Genomic DNA, 12935 nt, shown 5'->3' with positions numbered 1-12935 from the left:
AAATGAACATAATCAAACTATGTACATGAAGTAATAATAAGAAAATAAAATAAGTAAAACGATGAACTGATCTAACAATAACATAAAAATAAAAATTATAAAAATAAACATAAAAATAAAAACACTAATTTAATTTACACTAGTATGCACTATCCTATTAACATTTAGTTTTGTTTTGAATTTTGCAAACATTACCAACTTGTTTGCAAACCGTATCAACTGAAGATTTTTATTAAATTCGTATATTTTTCAATTATTCGCAAAAAAAACTAAAGTATCTTTATATTTTACGAGAATAGATACCACATCGATATCGACTAACTCGAAAACAAACCCTTAGTGGTATAGATGTGAAATAAGATATATATTTATTTATAGAGCACGAATACTAAGTGCTTTTTTGGAACGTACTCTATAAATGATTTAAAAATATATTTCTAAAAACTAGGAAGAAATTGATTTCTTCTATTCTGAGTCTCGTGAAGGATGATTAAATTCCTTTCGAAGCATTATACGAAATATCTAAATCGGACCAGCGTTAATGACAGTTTGGTGAGTTGTGCTCTCGCCTATATTTTATTATATCATCTATAAGCAGATGAAGGGGGTACTTAACATTTTTTGAATTTTTAGTGTGTATGAAGAGGGTAGGTGCCTATCTAAGCTTGTGCGAAATACTCTAACCAAAATCCAATTAATAACTGAGATAGCTAGATGTAGAAGGGGCTATGTACGCTTCAAAATATAAACTCCAAAAAAAAAATTGAACTTTGTTTTCTTAAAATTTACTATTTGTGACAAAACTCCTTCATTCACTAACCCCTTTAATTAGAATATCAATTTTATAAATGTTAGTCAAATTCGATGAATTAATTTATTAACACTGTACATCCTATAGGGTGCTGAACGAGAAATTATCGCTTCATTACAAAATTGATTGGATTAACAACCTGTACTTCCAGTTTGTGGAATTCATTTCATGAGTCTATCCTTCCCACATTAACAGCTGTTTATTCATGTACAGACTTAACGAAAAAAGCGAATTCTTTATTATAAGAACTTCAATGAACAGAATTAAAACTCATTTTTTTGTTTTATTTCAATGGTATTGTGAGGAATATCGAGTATTCATACTAAATATGTTATTGTATTGATTAAAGATTATGCTTACGAAATCGCGGTCAATGGATAATCATTAATATAAAACTATAAATGTATTTATATTATTGCAAGGAAATCATTCCTAACCTTACCTGATATCCTTTGACTTTGATCAATTCCTTCATCCTTCCCACAATGAAGAAGTTTCCTTCCTCATCTGAGTAGCCAATGTCACCAGTGTGTAGCCATCCTTCACTGTCCAGGGTCTCTACTGTTGCCTTTGGGTTGTTTTGATAGCCTTCCATAACCTAGAATAGTTGAGGAGGGATAAACGATAAAGAATAATATAGAACTGAAATTTCAAATAATAAAATTTCTAAAATTTATTTTAAAAAAATATATTAAAACTCAGGAATTCGGTTGATAGTGTATCCAGATTACATTAAATTCTCTTTAATTTGTGCATAGAAAGATTAAATGCCATCGTATTGAGAGTAAAGATTAATGAATAAAAACTCATCATTTTTGAAGCAGATTATTTCGAATTATGTTAATGAGGAAAATTCTTCTCGAATATTCAATAATGGATTCAGAATTTTACATGGAGAAAACCCGTAGCCTATAAGGGGCAAAGTTACACTCTAAATGTAGAAGTTTGGATGGTCAAGCACGAAACTTTTATTTAAAGCAAAAATAATTTCCCTACAGCTTAGACGTTGTTCCTGGATTTCTGAGTGGTTGCATACGGAATTATGTAGATACTGTCTCAAACTTTTTAATTCTGATTGCTTAATAGGTTTCTTTGCCGATCAACTATACTTTGTCCTTCTTTTCTTTTCTGTACTTCACGTATTCTCTGCATCAATTTCCTATTTATTGATAGTAATTCCTGTTATTTATTCCGGATTAGGCAATTTATATATCAATCCCGGATATTTAGATTGTACTGCAGGTCTCTATCGTTCTTAAATGGTAAAGATTCAAGTTTAAAAGTAATAATTTAAGGTTGGCGTTAAGTTATAGGTTGTAACAGTTCACTGTCATGTGTTAGTTACTGATGCCTTTGTGCAGACAGTTGGTAGCACTACTAAGTGTCAATCAAATCCTGATTATACTGTAGGGATTATGACAATGTCATAGTCGCATGATGATACCAGCTACGACAGTTGTTTCTATCACTATCACCGTGCTTCGCCTTGCAAGAGTGGGGTTGGTTAGTGAATGAATTAAATCCTTTCAATGATGAGCAACATACCTGAGGCCCCTTGAAGCAAAGTTCTCCCCTTTCTCCAGGTGGAAGCTCCTTCCCAGTCTCCGGGTCGACCACCTTGCAGAACGTACCAGGAAGTAGAGGACCGATAGTGATGCTGTTAGTGCAGTCGGTGGTTGGTGAGGTGAGCAAGGATGAGGTCTCGGTCATCCCGTACGCTGTAAGGTGTTATTCCATATAGAATAATACATTTCAAGGAGAGATCCCAAATTACAAATCCACACAAGTTAGTATTGATTATTTAATAAAAATATGTATGATTTTATCAGTAATCCAGAAGTGTCGCACCTTGGAGTACGGCGCACCGGCTCTTCCTCGCAAGCTTCTCAAGGTCGTACGGGTCACTGGGAGCTGCACTAGATATGATCACTCTCACTCTTTCCAATAGCTGAGGAGTCACTCTTTCGTCGTTCGCGAGGAAATTCACTATAGTTGGTACTCCTTGAAGAACTATATCCTAAACAGTTCCGAGTTACTGATTGTCAGTATAACACATTTTAAATAGAATAAAGCATAAACCATAAGTAAAATACTTGTGAGGTACAGTATCAATGAGTCGAATTATACAATAGTACTCCAGTAGGGATTTTATCAAATATTTTTTAATTGTTTAAAAAAATCTTGAAAGATGTATTGCAAGCCCTTCAAAGATTTTGCTTCTCCTTAAATCTGATTCATGATAGCTTTGAAGGAATTTCGCATTAAATTTGACTTAAACGCTAAAACATAACTGTGTGTGTCTGTAGAAAATAATTTTCTCTTTCGTATCCCTCCCTGAGCTCTACGTAGTTCAGCTGTGAATTTCAGATCAATACATCAATAAAATAATATATATTTATGTATATATATATATATATATAATAATATTGCTTCAAACAGCACGGCATTTGTTTTATAGCCACCCAAAGTTGTAATTAACTAGTAATTACCAAAGTAGTAGTTAACTAATTTTCAAATTAGCATTTAAAATGAGTTTTGTTTGTGGCTGTGTTAAAACTGACTAGTACTAATTCGTTCCGAGATAGCTATGTGTTGCAATCTTAGAAAAAAATTACAGTAAAATTTCGGGTTCGATACTCTATATTAAGGGTAAATTTCTGAAAAGCTTATTTATAATGTGACAAGTTCTCTGTCTATGTAGTACTGCCAAGAATGTAGGACAATAGAGCATGATAGCAGTGTCGTCATGTTCACACCTAAGCCTGTTGAAAGTCGGAAAAATGACCATTTCAGTTAACGCCGCATTATACAACTTTCACTTAACACACTGGAGGAAGAAAATTTGGAACAATACATATTTATTTTCCAGCTACTATAAAAGATCGTGTTTTAGAATTTCTCGAGTTGCGAATAACGAATATCAAGTTTGTTCCGTAGGAGTATTTCCGTTCGATTGTTATACAATCGCAATATTTCGTCTTCCTATATTTTACATATTTCGGCAAGTGGAATTAAAAATAGATGAGGTGACATGACTCAAAAGTGAGCTTCGTTAATGGCATCTTTAATCGGGGAGAGCTTAAAATAGACCGAATAATAGATAGGATAAAAGATTGGTTTATGTCAAGTGTCAATTTTTTAGTACTAAGCTAAAACATACTTATTTTATACTACTACATAAATACTTTATTCAAAATGTTATATTATAATCATGGAATATTATATGTAATTTTTTTTTAATATTATATTAAATGTTTAAGCAGTTTTAGAGTACTTTGAGCCAGTCGATTGCTGATCAAACCTAGCCAAATATATTACCCAACTTCGGCTTATTTCATTAATAAAATGCAGAAAAACTTATTTCATGTGATCAATATAAATAATTCTTTTATGTTTTCCAAATAATTTAGCATTTGAGTATTTTAAATTAAGTTAAATGCAAGACTGCAACAATCCTTGACTCGGCAACCTCTTAACTTCAATCCATCTTCTATTCAATTTCCTTTTGTAATTATTTTTTTAAATATTTAAATATAATATAATCATGTAAAATGATTAATTTCTTACACTTTGTTTTGATTGGTTAAATTTTCTGAAATTAATACTTAGGCTTAAGAACTGAATAACCTTGTTACTGATGAGTAGTCGTAGTAATTCCTCGGGATGAAATTTGGGCAGGCTGAGGATCTTAGCACCCATTTTAAGAGACCTCAAGATGAGAACTGTGATCCCGTAGATGTGGGAAAGTGGCAGTACCGCAGGCACAACATCTTGGTGGCTGTCTGCAATGAATTAAAACCTTTTCATTAATTATTATTGTATTATACTAAAAAATATCCATTTAGTCTCAACATATTTCCTACGTTTCGGCCATTCTCAACGATAAACTATTTATAATATCAAAGCTACAATGTTATTAAAAAGTTGCAGGTTATTCCGCCTCTGTCAAAATATATTTTAGTCTATCAATCTATTTTTATCCACTAATATACTTATTCTAATATTATTCAGTTTATACTTTCTATAACAAACTTACCAATCACTTTATCAGCATTTGGCAAAACGTAGGAGCGGAGTGATAAGAGAATAAACATGTTGAGACTAAATAGAGATTTTTTATTATAATTCATAAACAAACCAACCTCGAACAAGAATTTAAATTATATATAATTCTATTGTCTAAATTTTTTTAACCACTAGAAAACAATAGCCTTGCCTAATTTTGTAAAAGGGCGAACTTCTACGTATAATATGTGTTCTACATATAATATATTCAGGAAAACTATTACGGTGAAATTGGCGCAGTATTAATTTTTTAATAGTAAGGTATAAAAACGATTTTTTTACATTTTTCAGAAAAAAAAATAAATACATCACATGCATTATTTTTAACACTAACGAAACAAGTTATAAGACTGATGTATGAAGTCTTCAAAATTCCTGTTCACAAAAAGCCTGAAAGTAATAATCACATTAGACTACAAGATTATAAAATGGGGTAAATACTTAAATTTGAAAATTTCGAAATTTGATTTGCCAGATCTTTTATAACTTTTTAATGACTATGAATGAGGAGATTAAATATAGGCGTTATATGCAAATTCCAAGTTTTATCGCACGTTGCATTAAAAAGCGGTGGATGAAACTATAAAAATTTTTTAACCGTAAGAAGTATTTGGGCCGATTTTCGAAGCTCTGTATAATAATAATTTGTTTGTGTTACACAATGTTATTTCCCCTAAAACGTTTTAGGAACAATTTTTAAAATAAACATTTGTAGTGAGCTTATGTGTAACAAGTTTATTGGATAAAAGATTTTAAAAAAAAAAACGTTTTCACAATCCAATGTTCCGATTTGAATGCAAACCTATAAAACGTATGGTTACATACAACGTTATTGGAGGTTGTAATAAATGTAAATTCACATAAAATAAAAAAATTAATCTGTACCGTTAAAACCTATGAAAGATCAGGGCTGCAGTACTTTTTAAGGAAGTATCTTTACTAGACTAACGGTTGTGCAAGGAGGTAAATTGGTCAGTATCGACCGCCAGATTTTTTCCCTATTAAGGGTACCCACTATTGAGTGAAGCTATGTTGACTCACGGTTACAGTAACAGAATAAATAATTCTGTTATTTATTATTAAGTATAATAAATATTATTATTTATACTGGGATTCGAACCTGGGTCCTTGAAGTTTGTTGCATAGTCCCTTACTACTGAGTACGCCGCTTTTAAGGCCATGTAAAACATTTTACAAATAAAATTGTAATTTTAATTTCGTCCTCCCCTATTATACTGATATTAATAATTGCACTGTATTTCACACAGAAACACATTAACTTACGACATAAGGATCCAGTTAAACTTTTAATGATTAAAACAAAAATTATCTGCATATTTAGTTTAGCTAAAATTCAACATTTATTTGCAATTAGTATACTAATTGCATTCTCAACTTTTTTTGTGATTTACATAAAGTTGTCGTAAATTCAAAATACTTACTGTTACGGGTGTTTTAAGAGCTTACTAGCCGTTTTTATAGTTTTAGGTAAATCATAGTTGTCGACTTCCGCACGCTAGGGAGATAAAGAAATCACTAACTTGGTCCTTGTAAGCAGAGGTCGGATTGATAAGATTTGTGCTAAAGTATATTGTTTTTTTTTTCTTTTAACGTATTCAGATCAAGTTTTGGTTTCCAGTTTTTAACCGTCCTTTACGTTATATAGCTATTATAAGTCTAAAGAACATATATTCAACCAGAGGTCACTTCGCTTAAGAATTATCTGGTTACGTTGCTCTTTTTACATTCACTTTCCTATATAAGGGGGAGGATTGGGATCATGTAAAATTTCGAATTCCAGTTTTTCGATAAAATTGACCGACCACTTTATAGGATTGATTTTACTTTTTTTTCTACTCCATCATAGATTCCAATCATATAATCCCAGATCATCAGTTATGATTTTGAACATCTCATTCCATTATCCAGCAATATTATCATGTGGTGGACGTCTCGTCTTCTTTGGAACGCGGAATGTACTGCGCGGGAGTCTTTTCTGATGTAATTATAATAACATTCTTTATTTATTCTCGGATTGATCCCTTTAGAATAATATAAAGGGGTCGTAATTAGGCTTTAGAGCCTTAGTGTGAAATACAAAATAATAATGAAATTATAAAAGTCATAAAATAATGAATTTGAAAAGATAAAAATGAACAACAATAATTAACAGAATATATAAAATAAGAATAGAATAAATATGAATGAAAATGTCATATCATAAAACATAACATGACAAACACTTTTAATAATAAGTAAAAGAAAAAAATGATAAAAATAAAATACAATTAAACTAAAAATAAATGGAAAGATACGATTTCTACTAAAGTATATATTTACAAGAATATGTAGAGAAGATGTAGAACAGGGTTTTGATAGAGTCTGGCACCCGGAACTTTTACGAACTCCGTAAATTCCTACCTCCTACATACTTTCTCATCACTCCTTTCTCCCTGATAGATCATTCCAAATAAACCACAATGTTCATCCATCTAGTCTCCATATGTAACCAATCTGGTCCGAACCTGATATCATTTCATCCATTATAAAATCCATAACCACCCGAACTCATTAGTTTCTATCCTTGTTATCTCTTCCATTTCTGACAACTCTCCGAGGCGACTGAAAAGAAGATGGTCACGGGACGAGCTAATGTAAAAACGCCATTAAAGTGCTACCAATGGGGAATTTCTCTACATGCCTAGGACACTCCATTATAAACTTAAATCGAATTTACTGGATGTATCATTATGTACAGTTTTAAATTTTCAATGAAGATAAATAAAAAAATTTTTTTTTTCGAATTTTGAATTAACTCGTTACATCAATTTATAATCAAGTGATATTTAATATTCACTTGGTATTTTTCTTATTGAAATGGTTTAAAAGGGTTTAAATGGCGAAATTTTAAAAAGCTGCCACTAAAGTACCTTTAATTTGCTTATTTAAATAAAAACCATATACTATTGTTAGCAATAGTAATGAATAAATACAAAATATATAGGAATTTGATAAATAATTAAGGAGAGAAGAAGGGATATAAATTTGAATCGGAAAAATCCGAGACCGGCCAGCGCCTCGCGGTCGTAAATATTGACTGCTACAAAATTACAAAATAATACGAATTGTTATAGTAAACGAAAGTGTTTTTATAAGCGCCCCGCATACAATTTTTTGTTGGCTCTAACATCTTCAAAGAAATTTACCAATAGTATTTTGCTTAACACCCTTTAACTTGCTATATGAGATAAATCGTCAAGAAAAAATAACTTCATGTGAGTATAACTTAGTATTAGTTCTGTAGGTAATTTTATATAACTTCCTGAAAGGAATTGGAATTCTGAATAAAATAAAAATAATAATATATATTGGACCAGTATTGGCAATATTCCGGAAGCTCATTTAAAAGTTAAGCCGTCTATAGAGCTTTACCGAAACCACTAAATATGAACGATTTTTAGATTGAACTAAGTACCCAATGCGGTAAGGAAATTCGTTTGAGTGGACTCACTAGATATTTATATTCACACTTTAATGAATACATTAATTATCTAAAAAAGGTATGGCGGCTTACCGGTCGTTTCTGAGAGGATATTGAATTTATGATGAGAAATTTGCTCGATGTTGGCGGTGATGTTGCAGTGACGAAGGCGTACTCCTTTGGGCAGGCCAGTGGTGCCGCTGGTGTAAGGCAAAAGAGCCAACTGGTCCATCTTCTCCTCTGTCGTTGGGAGCAGCTCCTCGTAAGGATCTCGAATGTTGCTCAACTTTTTGTCATAAAAATATATAATAAATAATATGTATCCAGGTATTACTTATTAAAGAATAATGTATACATTTTTTTTTTTACTGACATGTTAAAATAATTTAATTTTATTAGCGATAAAATCGGTTCTTTAAGAACCAAGGCATCGTCCACTCTTTCATATCTTAAGCTTAGCTCGTCTATTTTCGAACGCTTAGGCAGTTCAGGTTCTTCCTGGACAATCTCTAGCCAGCGTAGACGTGATCTTGCTCTTATACGCCTTCCACTGGCCCAGGGTTTCGGTAGGAACGAGAAGAACGAATGCATATGCATACGTGATACTATCCTATCCTAATTCAAAACCATTCAACTATAAGCGTGAGTCGGTATTTTTAACACTCCTTACTATTAAGACGAAATTTCAAAATAAATTATATGCGACAATGATGTGAGAGTTGCATTGGCCAAAATATAGCCAAACATAGGAGAACTATAGCACTCATTAAAATTATTGCTTAAACTTAAAGATTACATAAGATGTAATTTGTAAAAAAAAAATTATTCGCTACACTTTTAAATTTTTATTAAAGGGGTCCGTGAGCAATGGGACAATTTTTAAAGGGACTCCTCGCAGGAAATTTTGAGAACCAGTACTCTAGGGCCTTGGTGAAGCATTTTTTTCAAAATGACCCAACAACCTCAACCGAGCTTATCTGATGAATTCCACGTCAGGATCACCTGTTATTCTCTATTCGACGATCTCACAATTGGGGCTAAAAATTTTACGAAAGGCTTTGCAGTATCAGGTTAAATTTTAAGTCGGTATGCTGGTTTTTGAGAGCCCTGAAATTTTGACGGTCTTGTGATTTTACTAGAAGCATCTGATTTCCGTAGTTATCCTTGCTCTTATGTCTTCTCTTATCATAATGACCAAATACTTATCCTTGTGACTCACTAGACAATTATAGTTTCTGATCAAGAAAGTTAGGTTGTTTTTTTTTAACATGTTAATCGCGAACTCACAAAAAAAATTATTACGTATTTTAAATATGAGGAAGAAAAAAGATAAACTGACCTGTTCAAAGGAAATGACACCTTCCATAGCATTAGGCCCTGTACACATGACTGCGATATCTAATCCTGCTACTGCACGCTGGATTGAACACAAGTACTCTGGAGTGGTCAAAACACAATCCACACCTGCATCGGCAATCTGGTACTTGAGTTCCTCTGAAATAAAAAACCTCTACGGTCAGTTCTTTGTAAGTACAGTATTTTGAGCAACGGTTATTCAGGTAGGTAACTTGTTCATGACTACGCTCTACCTTCAGTTTTTCGCCCAATTAAGGGTACTCACTTTATTGAGATTGGGCCTTCAGGAGGGCTCCTAAACCCAAAGGGTTGGCTCACGGCTACAGTAACAAAATAAATGATTATCTGTCAAAGCCAGATTTGAACCTGAACCGGGGTGTAAGTAGCAGAGCGCCATGCTCATTACGTTACCCCGCTCCCTTTGACTTAATAATGATGTTAATTTTGGTGAGAAAATGTAGTGTTATAAAAAATAATGTGTTATTTAAATATTTAATCCGAATATCATAATTGACATAAAATATGGTTCTTCTCTAGGCTAGTTTATCTATTATGTTATAAGTTGGTTAGGGAGAGTATCCACGCGCAGTCTACTATAGAATTTATTACAATTGAAGTCGTAAAACACACATTAAGGCCTGTTTGCACGGTGACAATTTATAGGCATTTCATCAGCTGTGTCAGCTATTACCATCGTGTAAACTGTATGATCGTTGTCGTCAATCCAGTATTTACTGTCAGACAAGGTCTGGTGTAACGGTTTTCTGTACATATGGTGGCAGTGATGTTACTGTCACTTTAACTAAAACAAAATAGACCTTGACAGTGATCTGCCATACTTTATCATAATGTCATCTAATGGCGTTTGGGCGGAAAGTCATTTTTCTCATATATAGTTATGTTTTGAATATTTCTGCAAATGAAATTATGTTCTAAGTTATAACCTCATCAACACTATTGGGGGTTGAGCGGTATATACGATTTTTTCCTATTTCTCCAGCTGGGTGATTTGAAGCCGTTTATAACCAGAATAGGAACTTGTGAATGTAATAATTTCAAAGTAAAACGAGAAATAGAGCTTGATTGTTACATTTCACTGACTTTTTCTAATAAAACAAAGAAGATGTGTTTTGTTTGAAATGAATGTTGGAGTATTGGAAGGAGATAATTGACCGTATGAAGTAGATTGTAGGAAGCTAGTCTGAGTGGCGGTCAATATAGTTTAAACATAGTAGAAAAACTACTTAATGTTAACCAACTTTCGCCCCACTTGGCAGGGCTTCGCCAGGTCCGATTCGTCCTAATTGATTCGGTCATCAACCTCTTTTCAATCAGCCCACGAAGCTTATAGTTCTCTTTTACTATTTTGTACCTTTATTGACCGCCACCCGGAGTATCTTCCTACAATAGAACGTTAGAATAGTTTAATATTTTATTATACTGAGGTGATTTATGCCCTGATAAGTGATCACTGACATCAATAGTATGCAACAAAATCTAAATGTGATGAACTTAAGTTATAAATGAAGTAAATAAATAGCCAATGTTAAATGGCAAGATTAAACATTGAACTTATTCGTTAACAAGTTTTCATCCATCAGACTAACTTAATAACCAGCCTTTCATTATAATAATTCTCTATTTAGCTTGCCTTATTTTTAAAATTAGAACAGTCAGTTATCTGCTTTTCACCATCCTTTCCAATATCGTAACGATTATTAAACAAATTATTTTTTTTTTATAATTTTTTGAGGTTTATAATTACTTCCATCATTTTCAATAAATTATTATTTATTCACTCATTAACATTGTACAACGTTTCGGGACACACTGTCCCATATTCATGTACTACAAAAACCTCATGATTTCACATGGGAAAATCTCTAGAGAGATAATCCAGATTAAACAAATTATAATTGCCACAAATTTAATTATAATTGGTGCGGATCAGTAAACCATACCAAAGCTATGACTAAAACAACTAGGCCTTACCAAAGCCAACAACCAACGGGGGTTTCTGACCAGGCTGTTAAACGCCCTTTCAAAACTAACAAACAAACAACAAGTTTTCATTACGGATAATATCGGATCCCTGTTGGTAAGGATGCATAAAAACAAACCTCTGTTACTTAATACTTAATATTAGGATATTATATTTTTTTACTTTCGCCAGTTAAGATCATTAGTCCTACTACGCAACGTGCGGTGGTCCTTACGAGGATCACATAACGTGACGGTCTATCAACACATAGAACGCTTACAATCTTACTTGTCTTCAACAGATTTCATCTTACTTGAAGTGGTGAGAGGATCAGCTGAAGACACGGTCATCCCAGCTTGCAGAGCCCCGAGGAGAGCGAGAGGGAACTCGGGGCAGTTTGGCATCGCCAGGAGGGCAGTTTTCTTCTTGAACTCGAGCTGGGCGAGGCCCACACCCAACGACTTGCTTCGATGCCTCAACTCCTTGTAGCTCAACCTCTTCCCGGACAATCCGCACTCCTATCACAATTTTGAGGGTTATTTATATTAAGAGGTGGAATGGAAGTTTAAAATAAATAAAGGCTTTGCGGGAATCCAGATGCGATGCCCATAACATCAAGAACCCTTACCTACAAATCTCCAACTATTGAATTCAAGTCCTAAGAGGTTACTAATCTTTTAGTTTTGTAGTGAGGGTTAGAAAAAAAAAAAATGCAAAACAAATATACTGTTTAAATATGTCCAACAGTACTTAAATATTCTCAGATAATATATTTAGTTTTAATTAAGAAGCTTAATTTTTTTACTGTTGGTTTATTTCTTAATAGAAATTGTATTCATGTACTAATACTCTTTATTCTATTTTCTGTACACCCTAATGTTCAGGATATTATCTACAGAAATCATCTTTTCGTAGCTGTTTTCTATTTCATTAACATATTAAACTTGAGAAAGATACATACGTTTACATCATTGAGCAAGATAATATAAACAAAGCTTATGTGCGTTATTGTTTCTCCTTAATTATTGATATTAATACTTACTATGGCAATTCTGTCTTCCCATCTGTTCCAATTTTCCATGACGTACTGGTCGATGGGTATCTTAGGGGACTTAATTTGTATGGAAGAGGAGATGATGTTAGAGTACTTCCGTCGTATAGTCAGGATCAGACGGTTGCTCAGCATGATGAAGAAATCTTATTCGAAACAAAAAAAGTGTAATAGTATTATATATCTATCT

At 32.8% G+C, this 12935-nt stretch overlaps 2 protein-coding genes across 2 annotated transcripts in view; one reads left to right on the top strand and one right to left on the bottom strand.

Annotated features, from left to right (window-relative positions):
• LOC106690030 (uncharacterized) overlaps positions 1–12885 on the bottom strand; it is a 13797-nt gene extending 912 nt beyond the window's left edge. Inside the window, exons 1-8 of the mRNA XM_014435287.3 lie at positions 12737–12885; positions 12008–12212; positions 9697–9851; positions 8451–8643; positions 4439–4593; positions 2660–2828; positions 2357–2529; positions 1254–1409 (exon numbers count right to left, since the gene is read on the bottom strand). Of these exons, the coding sequence (XP_014290773.1) occupies positions 1254–1409; positions 2357–2529; positions 2660–2828; positions 4439–4593; positions 8451–8643; positions 9697–9851; positions 12008–12212; positions 12737–12880 (1350 nt within the window). The 5' untranslated portion in view covers positions 12881–12885. The remainder of the gene's footprint in view (positions 1–1253; positions 1410–2356; positions 2530–2659; positions 2829–4438; positions 4594–8450; positions 8644–9696; positions 9852–12007; positions 12213–12736) is intronic.
• eag (ether a go-go) overlaps positions 1–12935 on the top strand; it is a 160332-nt gene that overhangs the window by 40439 nt on the left and 106958 nt on the right. The gene's annotated exons all lie outside the window — the stretch shown is intronic.

This window comes from Halyomorpha halys, unplaced genomic scaffold (genome assembly GCF_000696795.3).
Source record: "Halyomorpha halys isolate HHAL.00 unplaced genomic scaffold, Hhal_1.1 Scaffold1558.1, whole genome shotgun sequence".
Lineage (NCBI taxonomy): Eukaryota > Metazoa > Arthropoda > Insecta > Hemiptera > Pentatomidae > Halyomorpha > Halyomorpha halys.
Note: the sequence above shows the minus strand (reverse complement) of the source record. Positions and strands in the feature narration are given on the sequence as shown.